The 16,802-nt window shown below is 44.2% G+C and overlaps 2 protein-coding genes across 7 annotated transcripts in view; one reads left to right on the top strand and one right to left on the bottom strand.

Moving 5' to 3' along the window:
• Positions 1-7,262, top strand: part of PSD2 (pleckstrin and Sec7 domain containing 2) — a 51,340-nt gene extending 44,078 nt beyond the window's left edge. The window contains exons 12-15 of the mRNA XM_083448640.1: positions 1,068-1,225; positions 2,518-2,662; positions 3,788-3,931; positions 5,650-7,262. Coding sequence (XP_083304766.1) covers positions 1,068-1,225; positions 2,518-2,662; positions 3,788-3,931; positions 5,650-5,871 — 669 coding nt within the window. The 3' untranslated portion in view covers positions 5,872-7,262. The remainder of the gene's footprint in view (positions 1-1,067; positions 1,226-2,517; positions 2,663-3,787; positions 3,932-5,649) is intronic.
• A 5,924-nt stretch (positions 7,263-13,186) lies between these two features.
• NRG2 (neuregulin 2) overlaps positions 13,187-16,802 on the bottom strand; it is a 126,476-nt gene continuing 122,860 nt past the window's right edge. For all 6 annotated transcript variants that reach the window (XM_083448687.1, XM_083448686.1, XM_083448688.1 and 3 more), the window contains one exon: positions 13,187-15,482. In XM_083448687.1, the coding sequence (XP_083304813.1) occupies positions 14,825-15,482 (658 nt within the window). In that variant the 3' untranslated portion in view covers positions 13,187-14,824. The remainder of the gene's footprint in view (positions 15,483-16,802) is intronic.

Raw genomic sequence — 16,802 nt, 5'->3', positions numbered from 1 at the left:
GATGAGCTCCATCTGCCAGGAGTTCACCAACTGCATCAAACAACCGTACAAGAGTACAAGGCTATGTGGACTGGACTTCTGAATATTAGTGGAGCTATGCACGATTGAGGACAGGAGCTGAGGGGTCTAAGGAAAGCTTTTGTGGGGGAGAACCCATGTAAGAAGCTGCCACAACCACCACGAGGGAAATGGCTGGCGTTGGCGAAGAGCCCATGCAGAGCGAGAGAGGGTCATGGATCAGTGCACGAGGGGTTGGCCATGTGTCAGGGCCAGGCGAGAGACCCCTGGAAGACGACAGAGGAGGAGAAGAGCAAGTGTGTGCGTGGACACAGGCACTGATGCCAATGGCACTAGGGGGTGTCAAACAGGAGAGCTGCGTCACAAAAGCTGCTTCCATTTGTATAGAGCACAATTGTTCACTGGTCTGTAACAATAAAGTTTATTGAAGGAAAAGGATTTGTCCTGTGTGGTGCACATTTCAGTGAAGTCATACTGCTAACTCTTGGCTAACAGAGAATTTGTGTATTGCTGGCACTGATGCAACTGGCTGCTCATGTGTCGGGCAAAACGTTGATCATCGTGTCTACTAAATCCGCAGTACACAGCCACCTGCGTTTTCTCTCTGCAACACCACATTGATTTTATATAACAACATGGGTCCCGACCCCAGCGCTCTTCACTTGCCTAAATACACCACACACTTAAATACTACAACCTGTATCATGCTTCATGTTTCTAATAGAATGATGCAACTCAAGATGCAACATAGCACAAACTTTATTCTAGAACAATAATTCGCAGAGCAGTGCTAACAAACTCATGCCACTCACGGTTCTTTGAATCAAAGCCACTGTTCCTTCTACCCTTTCCCCTGAGACTAATATTGCCAACTAGTGGGTGGCATTTGATTAATCTCTTCTGTCTTTTATTTTCTTCATTTGAGATGTGTATGTGTGTGTGTTTAAGGAGACACTGGATAAACACCTGCCTGGAACAGTTTTGAAAAGTCCCTTCCAGCATGATTCTATCTGAGTTGCTATTACTGTTATCTCTCTTCTCCTTCACAGGATGAATACAAACCTGACAAAGATCTTTCTGAAGTAGATCTAAAGAATGCTATCCGGATTCACCATGCCTTAGCCACAAAAGCCTCCGATTATAGCAAAAAATCCAATGTGCTGAAGCTGAAGACTGCAGACTGGAGAGTGTTCCTCTTCCAAGCGCCGTAAGTGTTCCAACAGAACCCATGAGGGATTACTCTTGTCCTTTCACCTGGCCAAGTGCAGATTGCCCAGCCATTCTCCACACCATGGGGGACGTTACGAAAGTCCTCATCTCAAGGGGGCTTATTCATAAGTACCTTGTCACATTGTGTTTCTTATTAAAGACAGAATTAGAAAACAGGACATCACTGCTTAGTTGGCATTATAGCTCCTTATTACCTGAAGGAACATGTCTCTGTTTTACTGCAGAAGCTAAGCAGGTATGGCCTTGTAAGGTTCTGGGGAAACTGTGTAAGGTACTGAGTTCTTTGGAATAATAAGAGATGGGTGTGATCTATCTCTTTCTCTCCCTTTCTCAAATATGCGTCTCCCACCCTCCAATAGTGAAAGATCTGACCACCTCCAAATAAGCCCCCCCCCCCCCGTGTACTATTGGCTGTGGAAGGGCTCTCTTGGTTTTGCCTCTGTATTCTAAGACCCATGGCCAACTATTTTGCATACGGCTATGGCAATTGCCTTCAGAAGACGCAAGCAGTCTATATCCCTATTCTGAGGCCTCCTGCAGACGTGGCTACTTAACTGGCACTAGCAACTGTCCACCAAGCATTCCACTAACCACATAAACCAAGAGATGATTGATTCTGGGTGAAGGTTCTTGTCTGGTTTACATCTCTATGACATGGTTAGATGAAACAGGGGAGGGTTGGACCCCGGCACACCTGTGCCCAGGATTGTTCCTTGGTGCAGAAACAGGGGTGGGGAACCGAGGGAAAAGCTTATGCCATTGTAAACATGTTAATCTTTAAGATACCACAAGACTTTTGTGTGGCACCTTATTTCATGCATTCCTTCTGGGGAGAAGGGGGGCCCCTATTTTGGAAACTGCACCTGGGCTTCCAACCCCCTTAATTTACCTTAAATTCACAAAGTGGATGCAGAGAAGACCCTCTTCCTGCTGGTCATGTAATGGATTCCCACAGGAAGCGGGTTGACCAGAGAACCTCCTCTGCTACAATTAAAGTGGGTAGGCAGGTCTATATTGAATCAGGCATTCTTTCAGATAATCTGGTCTCAGACTGTTTGGATCTCAAGTCATTAGCAAAGGCTTCAATACACACCCAGCAGTTCAGAGAGGCTACTTAGTGGGAAGAGAAATGTATTGAGTCTCCCTTCACTTTTATCATATTGGCAAGTGTGTTCTCTGTCTCTCTCCCGCCCCACTTCTGACACATCCTGCCTCTCCTACTCTTGTGTGTAATGGTCCTCTTCCTTCAATCCTGCCTGGTCTCCATAGAAGCAAAGGAGAAATGCTGTCCTGGATTCTGAGAATAAACTTGGTGGCTGCCATTTTTTCTGCCCCTGCATTTCCAGCTGCTATTTGCTCCATGAAAAAATTCTGCCGTCCTCTCTTGCCATCTTCAACAACCAAGCTCTGTCAGGTAAAAGGAAAAAGGGAAAAGCGTGTGTATGTACATATATGGCAGAAAGCCAGCCAACTGAGTGCTGAATGTATGCATAAGTCTTCATCTTGGCCCATTTTTTCTTAATTTCTTCACGACATTAGCACAGTCATTGAGGATCACACACACTAATGGTGGTAGAATGAAGCAAGATTGCAATCTGGGATAAAACAAGCTGCCTGCCCTCTGTCCATGCCCTTCCTGACCTGTCTGCCACATTTGTCCACTCTTGTTAAAGGGAAGAGGCATGTGGTGTCATTCTTGCTTCCGCTCCAAGTCCTCCAAAATGGCTCCCCAAGAGGGAGACAGGACCTTCCCACAGCTACCCTTTCACCCTTAGAGTGATGCCCTTGTGGCAACTTTGACTTTAGGGTCACCTTGCTAGTGGTGATAGACCACCCATCACATTCCACCATGTTTGTTTATGTTATTTCTTTATTTAAATATTCATTCTAAATCCATATCTAGTATTTCCAAAAATATTTCTGCAGCATTAAGGTGGCATACAATCAACACAATTAAAAATACAACACAACACAATCTAAAATGAGCAGAAGAAAGAATCCAGTTTGAGAGATCACCCAGAAACCAGCTAAGCCCAAGGGCTTTGTTGAAATAAAAGTTCTTGCCTCACAGAGCAGGCAAGGTAGAACCCCTGGGGCAGGGACTTCCAGAGTCCAGAAACCACTGCAGAGAGGTCCATCTGATATGTACTCACTAACTGAATATCCTTGCTGGTGGCAGGATATAGAAAAGCCTGAGGACCTGGGTGGGCAGGCAGCCTCCACTACAATGATCCAAACCATTCAGGGCTTCAAAGGTAACAACGGTCACTTTGAATTGTGCTGGAAACAGACATATGAAGTCAATGTAATGATGTGGTCACATGAGCAGTTTGCATCTGGTCATTCTTCAAAGGCAGTTCCATGTGAGAATCCAATTGTAACATTTTAACGAAGGCACGTGTGACTCTGGCCAGGTCCGTTCCAACTATATGTCTCCAGAAAAAGTGCAAAGTCTGAATTCTGGTAAATCCCTTTGTATTTGTATACATGCTTATTTCTGAAGAACTCGACTCAGTCTCTCTTCCTCCTCACCTTCCAGGAGGAGCAGCTGCAGTCTCATGAGAATAAAATGAGGCAAGTTGCAGATGAGTTAACAGAGCATAAACTACACCCGGCAGTGAAAGGCCTCAAGTCCAAAGAGGCTGAAGAATATCGCCTGAAAGAGCATTACTTAATATTTGAGGTGAGGCTTTCCAGGTGACAAATGATCTGTGGGACGAAGATAGGGTAAACCTGGAGAGAATGACTGGGGAAGCATGGCTGAGCTCATAATCTCTTTCTGCTTAAAGACTTTTAGGGAGCAGTCCAACCAGACAGCAAGAGGGAGAACTGGAAGCAAATGAGTCACCATTTCCAGTGTCCCGCAGGGCTCATGACACCAGGGCTGAAGTAGAATTGCAGGGTCACATATACATTCCTAGGGACTTTCCATCATTCTACCCACTGGAAACAATGGGTGAGAAATGCACCCTGTCGGCTTGCATAGTCTCCCCGCTGGTTTGGGGGCGTGTTGGAGGACTAGATAGGTCCCTGCCAAACCCTTGTCAGGCTCTACAAATATCTGAGCTCCAGCATCAGTGAAGCAATGGGAACAGAAGGTTTTGCAGTGGTGGTGGTGGGGAACCCACTTGGGCCAGATCTTCCTCTCTGAGGTCTGACTTCCTCTTTCCGCCCTCAGATGGGGCATGAGCAATACCCGATGGTGCCTGGGATGCTCTCCCAAGGAACATATTTTTGTAGGACCTAAACATGGTTCCCTAGTGCAGAAATGAAGCACACGAAGCAAACCTCTAAGCATCTCTCTCTCTCAGGGCTTACAATATCTTCCCGGCAGTCAAAAGACTCAGTTCCCTGTGTAATTGTCCTGATTAGACTTAATTGCATGTCTCCCAAGTAGCTTTATACCTGTAAAACACTATAAATAAGGTTCTTTGTTGATATGAGTATAGGATGTTTAGGAAGGTCCTCAAACTGTTGAGATAAACAAAGTTATTATCCACCTGAAGTGAGGCATTCAGGGCATAGCGCCTGCCCATGTGATTTCTGCACAATGCACGAGCTCAAGGTGTTATCTGCTGAAGTTGTATTTTACTGAGTTTTCTGAACTTCTGCTGTTCTTTGTTTTTGGCTTGTCCAAAAGAGGTACACCTTCTCTGTCCTCACAGAATTCATTGGCCAGGAGCCCAAGTGCATGCAATAATGCTTGAGGAATTAAGTATTTGTGCATTCCAAGATGAAGGGGTCTGATCCACCCTTCCTGGACTAATCCTGGCATGGATCCAGACTTAGCTCCCCTTCAAAAGCTCAGTTCAAAAATGTACCAAAATGTATTTCAAAATGCATGTTTTGATAGAAAATATGCACATAAGAGTAAGTCCACTAATGGAAGCTCAAGCTGGAAGCCATTTCCCCCATCACTAGTCCTTCCATACCATCGAAGAAGCTAGCATGTGTTGGAAAACGCACTGCAATTCCTCCTGCGCATGATGGGACATGCTGTGTCCTTGCTCTCAGGGAGTTGCTGTGGCAGAAACCAGGGCTGGTAGGTGTAAAAGGAAGAAGAAAGGGGAACAGGGAAAAGAGAGAACTCTTAAACCACCTCCTAATTACTTAACTTTTTTTAAAAAAAGAATTAAATTTATGTGGATTTTTAAAGAAGTTTCCCTAAAATTATTCAGATAAATGTGGGGTGGAGCAGATTTATATGCCAATTCGTGTGATGTAATGAACCAGATTGGGGTCCTGTAGTTGCTCCCTTACTGACCGCTTACCTGTCCTTGAAGCAAACACATCCTTCTGGTCACAAAGAGGAACCCCCAGCACTTGTCTCTCTGTCCATTGTTCTGGTCATTCCTGACTTTCTTTCTCAGGCTTTTTGGTCTGTTTCATTGTCCTTCACAGAAAAGCCGCTATGAGACATACATCAATCTTCTGTGTGCGAAGATAAAGGCCGGGACAGATGATCTGGAAAAAATAGAAGCCAACCTCTTCACAAAGGAAGCTGAAGACATTTCCTTGAGGAAGACTTACTCCAGCCCTTCCATTAGCCAAGGGCAGTTGCCTGTGGTGAACAGCAAAGCAGAGAAAGACATGACAGACCAGAACACGTCAGGTAACCAATAGGTTAAAGTAACCAGAAAGTGGTATCTTGTCCTCCTCAACTGAAACTTATGAGCACAATAGTTTCTTGGGTGTGCATTAAGTACATAATGCAAATACGACAGCAGAAAGAATTCAAAGAAGCTTCTCTTCTGGTGCTTAAGTATTCCAGGATCATAGACTGTCCGCACTGGTTATCACTGTTGACATTTCCCTTTACTGTGCATGCAATAAATGGACAGGTTTTCCATACAAGGATTGGGATGTTCTTTTGCCAGCTGTGTTTCCTTGTAAACAGCTGGATTTTACACTGAGCAACTGCTGCAGTGCTGTAGCAACATGGAGACACGACCAAATCTGTTCCTTTAACTACTACCAGTGGTGCTGCAGTGCCACAGTCCTTACAATATACAGGTCAAGAAATACTAGGACAGCAGATAAACAGAATCAATGGGCAGCATTTCTACAGGTAACTGGGTGAACAGTGTACATGTAAAATCAAATGCTGTCACCAGAACTCAATGAGTGGCCCATGTATTGCAATAACTACATTATCTGCTCTACTGCCAAAATGTACGTACAGTTTTAAAACTTGGTGTCAAATATATAACCTTGTAAAGGTAAGAGTGCCCAAAACATGGACAGGAAGAAAATAACTTTGCTATACAGGGATCTTAGCAGTGCTAAGTAACGTTTTGAACATTTAGTAGCTTAATGGACCTTTCTTTTTCTCTTCTGTAACTGAATCCCAGCTGGCTGTGCTGCCGTGCAGGCTCTGCTCTTGCCGTGCACTCGGCCACCGTAAATAGGGAATTCTCTCTTGCTTCTTCTTCTCCCGTGCCCCATCCCTTCTGCTTCTGCTTCATGGGCATCCAGGCAACTGCAAGCTAGGCGACATGCGTGGGGAGGGTGGGGGACCGAGCTGCTCATCACAGATAGCTGTACATATTCCATTTTGCTGTAAGCATAAATATACTCGCTCAATGGGATGTTGTGCTTCTGTTCCTTTCTTGCTGTGGTAGAAGTGGCTCCGCTGCGTTTTCAAGGCCTTCAGCACTTTATTTACTGATTGACTCATTTTCATCTTCTTTTCTAGACATGCTCACAGTTAATCAAGTTCCAGTTTTAAAGGATCTTGTGGCTGCTAATTACAGTAATTTACAGTTTCTATTTTTGCAGCTTTTTAAGATGAAGATAATAAAGAGATTTGTTTGGATTCTCACAGCTTTTGAGAATTTATAAATTATTGAGTTTCCATGTTTCGTACCACTGGGGAAGCCACCATCCTGTTTTGCCACCCCCTTTTTAAATCTCTTTGTTTTTGTACAGTTTGATAGTTTTATTTGAAATGATAAACCACGAATCATGTACAAATGATGATGAACCTGTTAATAAAATGGATTAATCCAAAGCTCTGTCTGGTCCTCTTTCTGATGACTTTCAACAACTCAGCAGAAACGATACCCACACATATAGAGAGATTATCCACAGTGGAGGAAGCTGCGCATTTATTTCTTTCGGGTGGGCTGAGGAACCCCAGCCCAAAAAGAGTCACCTGGATTGTTCCTTTCCGTTTAGCCTGCAAAGAGATGTGGATTGTTGAAACAGTTTTCTGGGTATTTCATCTCCACTTCAGAGTTTAGAAAGAACAACAGGCTGGTGCAAGTTACAAATATGTACAAGAGCACTATCATATACCCTCCTCCCATAAGTAAAGGTAAAGGTACCCCTGCCCGTAAGGGCCAGTCTTGACAGACTCTAGGGTTGTGCGACCATCTCACTCAAGAGGCCGGGGGCCAGCGCTGTCCGGAGACACTTCCGGGTCACGTGGCCAGCGTGACATCGCTGCTCAGGTGAGCCAGAGCCGCACACGGAAACGCCGTTTACCTTCCCGCTAGTAAGCGGTCCCTATTTATCTACTTGCACCCGAGAGTGCTTTCGAACTGCTAGGTTGGCAGGTGCTGGGACCGAACAACGGGAGCGCACCCCGCCGCGGGGATTCGAACCACCGACCTTTCGATCGGCAAGCCCTAGGTGCTGCGGCTTTAACCCACAGCACCACCCGAGGCCCCTTACCCTCCTCCCATAGCAGGTAACAAATGATTATTACTATTATTACTTAGGGTTAGGGTTGGGAAGACCCTCCAACTTTAGTTTTCTTACCCAAATTCTCAGGCTCCCAAGATAGCACAAACTCAGATTCCATCTCGTCATGACCTTGACCACTGAATTCCCACTTTTCCCTGACTACCATCACATGCATGTCCCCATTTCTTCCTTCTTAGATTCTTTATTATTGTTGTTGTTGTTTAGTCGTTTAGTTGTGTCCGACACTTCGTGACCCCATGGACCAGAGCATGCCAGGCACTCCTGTCCTCCACTGCCTCCCACAGTTTGGTTAGTAGTAGTAGTAGTAGTAGCAGCAGCAGCAGCAGTAGTAGTAGTAGCAGCAGCAGCAGCAGCAGTAGTAGTAGTAGTAGTAGTAGTAGTAGTTGTTGTTGTTGTTGTTGTTGTTGTTGTTATTATTATTATTTATTAATGCCCCGCCCATCTGGTTGGGCTTCCCCAACCATTCTGGGCGGCTTCCAACAAAATTTTAAAATACAGTAATGCATAAAACATTAAAAGCTTCCCTAAACAGGGCTGCCTTCAGCTGTCTTCTAAAAGTCTGGTAGTTGTTCTCTTTGACATCTGGTGGGAGGGCGTTCCACAGGGCGGGTGCCACCACCGAGAAGGCCCTCTGTCTGGTTCCTTGTAACTTGGCTTCTCGCAGTGAGGGAACCACCAGAAGGCCCTCGGAGCTGGACCTCAGTGTCCGGGCAGAACAATGGGGGTGGAGACGCTCCTTCAGGTATACTGGACCGAGGCCGTTTAGGGCTTTAAATGTCAGCACCAACACTTTGAATTGTGCTCGGAAACGTACTGGGAGCCAATGTAAGTCTTTCAAGATTGGTGTTATGTGGTCTCGGCGGCTGCTCTCAGTCACCAGTCTAGCTGCCACATTCTGGGTTAGTTGTAGTTTCCGGGTCACCTTCAAAGGTAGCCCCACATAGAGCACATTGCAGTAGTTCAAGCGAGAGATAACCAGAGCATGCACCACTCTGGAGAGACAGATAGGGTCTCAGCCTGCATACCAGGTGAAGCTGCTAAACAGCTGCCCTGGACACAGAATTAACCTGCGCCTCCATGGACAGCTGCGAGTCCAAAATGCACCCTCTTTTCCTACCCTCTCTTCCATCCTGGGAAAAAGGTGTGCTTTCTTGGTCTTGGCTAGCTGCAGGGCCCTGGAAAGTCATCTTACTGCAAGCCCTTTTCCCCAGACTTCCTGGCACCAAGGAAACTGGAGCTCTTTCACACACCCAGCTAGGCACCCACAAGTGTACACCTGCTGAGCCAGTGGGACAAGCCAATTACATTGCTCCCCCAGAGCACCCAAAGGGGGAAAAACCCACAATTGCAGGAACAAACAATTATCTGGGCATCTCACACATCATGTCAGAGATGTGAAAAGAGATAGAATGAAAATGTCTGCTAGCCATTTAGGGGCTGTCTGGCTGAAGCTACAACCATGTGCAAGTTTGCCCAATAACTCTGCTAAGCTATTCACCCCCACCCCTTCCCTTTGTTCTGATGGAGGCACTAGGCTTCCTGAGAAATGTGAGGATGGAGGGAGAGTGGTGGAGGAAAAACAAGGAGTGGGGGGGGGGATTAACTGATTTGCCCACCCCCTCATTGCTCATGAGACTTGGTGATCTGTTAGTTATGTTCTCTCTATAAAAGGCAACAGCCATATCTTAATGTGACTCCAACAAACTCAGAATGGATGATGAGGATGAAAAGCTGGGACTATTCAGGCCTTCCTCCCACAATGGCTAATGTCACAAGTAACAACAACAACAAAACTTGGCGAACATTCATAAACTGCCCCCCCCAAACCGGGAAATACTGTATTTTTCTGTGTATAAGATGCTCCCATGCGTAAGACAACCTCTATTTTTTGAGTCCCAAATTAGGAAATAAATATTTTGAACACCAAACAGAACAACTTTGACATTTTATTAAATATTCAAAACACTTGTATATTTAGTACCGTATATTTAAACATCAAACAGTGAGGCAAGCTGTGTAATGGCAGCTGCCCCTGTCAGCTCAGTATAACTCCACATTAGCTGCAGCCCCAGCTCTCCCGCCTGTGTGTTGCACTTTTGTCCCAGTATTTACGGTATATGCCGTATTTATTCCACGAGCACGGCAGATGCAAAAGCTGTGACTGCCAGAGCTGCCTGAGTGAGTGTGCTTGGGGAATGGATGTCTGGGTAGCCAGGGGGCGGCTGAGGGAACCGGGTGGAAGGAACAATGTCTGGAGTGGGGGCTGCTGGGGGGAGGGAGTATCAGACCAGGGTTTGTTGTGAGGCCAATAGTGAGGGGAGGCTGGGGAGGGGGGAAGAATATGGATGGTGGCATGTATTTATTTATATATTTAATTGCAACATTCCGTGTATAAGACGACCCCCAATTTTAAACTTAAAAAATTGGGGGGAAATATTTTCTTATACACGGAAAAATATGGTAGCTTACATATTGCTTTTTAAAGGCAAAGGTAAGGGGACACATGACCGTTAGGTCCAGTCGTGGACGACTCTGGGGTTGCGGCGCTCATCTCGCTTTATTGGCAGGACTAAGCCACTTCTGGTGAACCAGAGCAGTGCACGGAAACACTGTTTACCTTCCCGCCGGAGTGGTACCTATTTATCTAGTTGCACTTTGACATGTTTTCAAACTGCTAGGTTGGCAGGAGCAGGGACCGATCAACGGGAGCTCACCCCGTCATGGGGATTCGAACCGCCGACCTTCTTATCGTTAAGCCCTAGGCTCTTTGGTTTAGACCACAGCGCCATCCATGTCCCAAATTCAGACTCCATTGTGTTCCATGTTCCATATTCCTACTGGAGACTGAGAGTCTCCTCTGTAGCCTGCAAATGCTCAACTTCATCCCCCGCTAGCCACTGAATGTGTCCCAAACCCAGGCGCAAGGAGTCACATGGGGGCCATGTTCAGCAAAGGCTGCACTGCCTATTGGCAACTGCCCTCTGCCTCTCTCACACACACCCTGCGAAAGCCCATGGAGTGAGATGGTGACGTTGTGCAGCTCTTGGTAGACACATAATCTCAGAGCCATGACTTCAAGCTCCGTGTTGGCCAACTCTGCAATTGTCTAATTCCAGGAAATCCAAGCAGGTCTTTGGAGCAGCCTCCTTTCCTTCCAGGCTTCCCTTCGCCCTGTGCCACAATGTGGCCTTCTTCTAAGGCTGTTTTAGGAGCCATTTCCCCTCAGGAGTGTGAGAGAGATTACTGGAACCTGGCTAGACTCTGTATGCAATCATTTTTATTTCTGTATGTAATAATTGCTGGCTTCTTATTGTTGTGGGCATTCCTAAGTGTTTATTTGGTTTAATTGCACAAGCAATCTGCAAATGCTTGTTGTATCACAGCAAAGAAAAACGCTTACAAAGCTTTTGTGAAAACTAGACTCTTGGCAGTTATAAGAAAAAATATAAGGCAATATGTTAAAGAAATCAGGCAGATGCAGATAAGAAATCTGTTTTATTAGGTAGGTGTAATAAAACCTATGTAGAAATGCATGAAAACATTAAAATAACTTTATGGGCTCTTTGGTGAATGAATCTGCATATGATGTTTCACGCAAAGGAAAGCAGAAGTCGCATAAAATCTCAATAAATCTAGAATAAACCCCAATGTACCTGTCCATCTTTTTACAAAATGTCAAAAGGGGAACGGGATACAAAAAATGGCTCTTAGGGCTGCACCTGCTGCTAAAGGCTGCACCACTTCCATGCTGTCCAAGATTTCACAGATTTAAGAAAAGGCACTCTGTGCTCAGAGCAAGGAAGAGCACACACAAACAGACATTTTGCTGCTGGTGTATGCAGCACTAGTAAGCTACTCAGAACAAAACTCATCTTTCAAACGTTTAATTTCATGATGGATCTGGTTGTAGATATGACAAAATAGCTGCCATTTCAACACAGCAGTTTACTATCTGGATAGGTATCACCCACTTCTACCCACTAGGTCCAGAGCCTTGTACTCCAACCTGCAAAACTCATGACTTTCAGCATAGCCTCATCTGAGGTCAGTGCTGGCTCCTGTGTCTTTTACCCAGTGTGAGCAACAAGGCTCCCTGTTGATGAAACTCAATGGAGCGTCAATACGTTACTGGAGTCTAGACAGAACTGCATTTTATTGCAAAATCATGATTCAGAGTGTGATTTGAGAATAGATTTTTGTAAGTTTTCTCCTGTTCAAAGGTTGAACCTACACCAGAAAAGGTGTAGAAATATGGACTCATTGACATCTCAGCTGTCCAGACATCAATATACTTACCTGTATGATGTGGTCATTTGAACAATGACTTTCCATGTTTGAAGGTTGGAGGGAGTAAGGGTATTTATTTTCTTTTGAAGTTTAAGCTTATTGTTTGTAAAATATAAAAAGTGAGGCTATTCATTTTGCAAAACCCAATTTTCTGAAAAAAGAACTGGCTGAACAACCAATAAAATGGCAGGTGTATTCAAATCCTATGCTATTTTTTTAAGAGCAAATTTGCACAGGATTGCTGCATTAATGCAATTGCAACTTTATGCCAATTTGGGACAAATTATTGGTGTGTCAGAACCAGGGATGGAGGGGAGATTCAATTTGGTACATGTCGGAAGCCTAAACCCTCAAATTCACACTTTCTGGAACAATATGTGAACTGAAATCCTTTCAAATTTGCAGTTATCTGAATTTTGCAATGCAATTCTCCAACCAACTATTTTTTTAAAAAATGATATATTACAGGAAAGTGTACACAGAATTACTATTGTTGTTGCTAAAATTAATATTTTCACTAACAAAGAAAATGCATTTTATTAAGGGGAATTGCTTGCAAAAATGTGTACAATAGTCAAAATTGTGTATAAAATGTGTTTATTAGGAGAAATTCACACTAAAATGAAAATGTGTTTTTTTTAAAAAAAAATAATCACACATTCCTGCAAATTGTGGAGAACTGAATTCAGGATTGGAAAAATGAAAAACTGAGAGACCTGAAATTGATAGATCCTTCCATCCCGAGTCAGAACTGGCTTTGACAGCCCAGGTCAGAGCAACTGGCTTTTCACTGAAGGAGAGGGATGGCCAGGTCTGCTATTGCAAATCAGAGAACTTTAGTCTAGATCCAATTGAGACCTCCTATAATGGCTCCCAGTCTTTCATTTTCTCTCTCACCACTGACTGTGAAATTGATTTTAGAATCTTGGTAGTCATTTCTTACTTTTATTTATAATATTAAAAAAGTTCAAGTGTTAAACAGTCAAGAGTTCTGACATTCAGACAATCCAGAGCAATTTTTTTGTTTTTGTTTTTACAATCATCTTTATGACAAATTAGCAGCGTTTCTATTGGACCCTGTTGTGGATGAGGAACAAAGGGTTTAAAGTACTTTATTGCTAAAAGTTAAAAGAAATACACTGGCAATTGTATTTTAATCTTCTCAGTCACAGCTTCTCCATGCATCCAATCTACAGTATCTGAAATGCAAAGGACATGCAGAAGTCAAAAGAGAAAAAGAAAAGAGGCAGGCTAGGATGTAAACCGGAGGGCCCCACGAGGAACGGAAAGGAAAGAAGGGATCTCTCTCTGTCATGGGAGTTTCCTTGCCTGCTGTACAAAGAGGTTGTCTCAGAGCTGCTAGTGACACGATGGGGTGCCGTGCGGCTTGCTAAAATATATAGATAGATATTTTTAAGAAAGTCATTATGAAACGCTAGAACGTTACAATAACAACTGTCTTTACAAAACAGGGCACACTGATAGTGGCATTTATTTTGTTTCTTTCTGGGGGGAGAGGTAGCGGCAAGAGCCAGCATGCTGGTGACGCTACTTGGGACAAGGAGGAGGAGGAGGAGACAGCTAGTGTTAGCTCACTTTGGGCTTTTAAAATAGGTGCGCACACGCCATCAACAGCCCCTGAACCTTCTACGGTTGTTTTATGACCAAGCTGGCATCAGCATCTGGGCTGCACCTTTTTTTGGCTCTGGAGAACAGACAGCAGATGCTCAGAGTCACCGATGAACAGCTAGCGCTTGTGCTCAGTGGTAGCAGGGCTGAAGCAGATCTCAGAATTGGCATTTCTTGAAGTAGTCCTATTTAACCACAGTGCTTCGAAGTATTTAATTTGTTTAATTATCTGGTTTCCCCTTGCTCATGGATCTGTTTAGACTAAGCAATATATTGTAAGGGCTGTTGCTACTGTGTGCTTTATTCACTTCCTACTTATCTTGTATTAAAAAACATAATTACCAGTACAGTAAGGGACTTATGGAAACATTGACACATATGTCGTGTGTGTGTGTGTGTGAGAGAGAGAGAGAGAGAGAGAGAGCACAAAAGAGAAAGTGTATGTGTGCGCAACACTTTAAAAGCACTAGATTACCAACATCCAGATATCAAGCAATTTAAAAGGGTGTTTGTGTTCAAATGGAAAAGTGCTTATTAAAATATTCCATAACAAGTTGTCCTAAACATAAAGCTTATGATCTCAAGAATGCTTAAACGTAATTTTCATTGTGGACTCTGGCATTAGCGTACAGCAAAAGGCACCACGAATTTTGTTTTTTTTAAATGATTTGTAAGTAGTCAAAAATTGGCCCATCTCTTTAATTTTTTTTGTTGATTTCTTCTTTTCTCAGAAGCTGTAAATCAAGATGTTACGTATAAATAGAGATTCCTTATAAAAAGGTCTTTGCCATTAGCTATTATAAGACATCATTGCTAAAATGAAAATAAAACATTTCATATTTTTTTCTTTTTTATATATAAAATAAAAATTTGTCTTTTCTGTTATTCCTCCCCGCTTCCTCAGTCCGGGTGTGTTCATGGGGGTGGGCATGAGGGAGAGTCGGTGTGGCCTCTAAGGTGGTGCTGAATCTTGGCGGGATCTGCTGTTATGTGTCACTTGGTTCCCTCCCTGCGTGTTGCATCTGTCGAAGGAATAGTAAGTCCTGCTATCGGCCAGGCGATAGAGAGGGGGCGAATCGGGGTCCATTGCCTCCATGTTCCTCATACTTAAGAAAGGCGTGCTCTCGGCCACCAGCTCCTCATCAGATTCACTGTATGAGGCGCTGCTCACGGAAAAGGAGTCTCTCAGCATTTTGCCCCTGTGTGACAGGTGCCCGTTCAGTTTCGATTTCCTCCACCGCCTGCTGCTGCTGCTGCTGCCCGTTCTCTTTGGCTGATCCAGCACAGAGATGTACTCGTGCGTCGTCTCATATTCGTCGTCCTCCGTGATGCGGAAGGGGCTGGAGGGCAAGCTCCCTGTGCTCTCGTTCAGGTAGCTCCTTCTTTGGTAGTAACTCTCATACCTTTGCATATCTTGGGAAGGGATCTGGTACCTTCGGAGCAATGGCTGCTGTTCCTCCACCTGGAAGCTAATGGATGCTGCAGGAGGCAGAGAGACTGCATGAGCTGAATTAGGAGAAGTGATCTCAAAGGTGGGCATGTGGGCTGATACGGAGCAATGGAAGTCAACCGGCGACAGGCGTGCTGGGGTGGTCAAGGCAGATACGTACCTGGAAGAAGAAACAACGGCATTGGGATCAAGCCGAAGGGTCACAATGAAGAGCTCTCCCCCCCTTTAGCACAGAACTTTAAATCCAGGCTGAGTTAAGGCTTTCTAATAGCCCAAATTGCACAGAAATATTTTTTTTTCTGTCTGTGTGTTTTGTTTACAATGAAATAGAAAGGGGTGGCAAGGAGACAGTCATCTTCCCCGGGGCCTGGGAAGAATTACCACACCAACAGGAGCAAGGTGGGAATTGTCATGGGGTTCGGTCAAATGAACAATAAAGGGTGCATTTTTTCAGTTAGAGGCTCAGACCTTAACTTAGGAGCACAGATAAAGCCCACAGGAAACAAATGGGACCACTTCTTTACATGTGAAAAGAACAATTATGAGCAAAACAGTTCAGTGATTTTTAAATTTTACAGTGGGAAGCAGATTAAGGCTGAAATCCTAAGCCCACTTGTGTTTGAAAAGTAAAACCCCAAAGTCAAGGTGAACAAGCAACAAGCAACAATTGTATAATTCAGTGGGGTTTTTTCCTGGGGGGACGCAGGGGTATGCATACCCCTAAACATTTTGTGAATCTTTGTACTTTTGTCCATTTATTGTATTTATTTTCCCCAATTCGAACTATAAAATGGTGGTTTTCTTGAGTCAATATGAGAGTACTCCTAAACATGTATCTGAAACAATGCAAGATGATCCTCCTAACAAGGAACATTTCAAAATCATGAGGACAAAACACTACATAACAAGCTCTGGGGAAAATGATAGTAAAATTATGTTATTTATTTGCTCGAAGCATCTGCCGCTGCCTATTGTCAGAGATCAGACCCTTGCGATCACTCTTCCCAAGCAACTTGCACTTATGCTCAGACCAAGAAAATCAACCATTTCTACTTTCTCTGGTGAATTACCGGTATGTTATTCTGCTGACCACTATCCAGTGCATTTAAAACCCAAACATGCCTCTCTCCTCTACTAAAATGTCCTTCCTATTATCATAGCCTCTTTATCCCATGGGGTGGATTGCTATGTGTGTTTATTGAAAGTACAGTAGGTTCTCTAGGTTTCACTCAAGTGTGCACATCATTGCAGTTTAATCCTCAACATTGTTTCTGTCAGATGTGGATTAGCCACAATGTAGTTCATTACAGCAGTATGTTCTCTAGCATTTTCGAGGACACCAACTGAAGAAAGTAATGGTGCCTGGCTGTTGCTGTCATTTGAAGAAGAAGAAGAGTTTGGATTTGATATCCCGCCTTTCACTCCCTTTAAGGAGTCTCAAAGCGGCTGACATTCTCCTTTCCCTTCCTCCCCCACAACA

Source organism: Podarcis tiliguerta, assembly GCF_965153285.1.
Source record: "Podarcis tiliguerta genome assembly, chromosome: 7".
Taxonomy (NCBI): Eukaryota; Metazoa; Chordata; class Lepidosauria; order Squamata; family Lacertidae; genus Podarcis; species Podarcis tiliguerta.
This window is presented reverse-complemented; position numbering and strand designations above follow the sequence as displayed.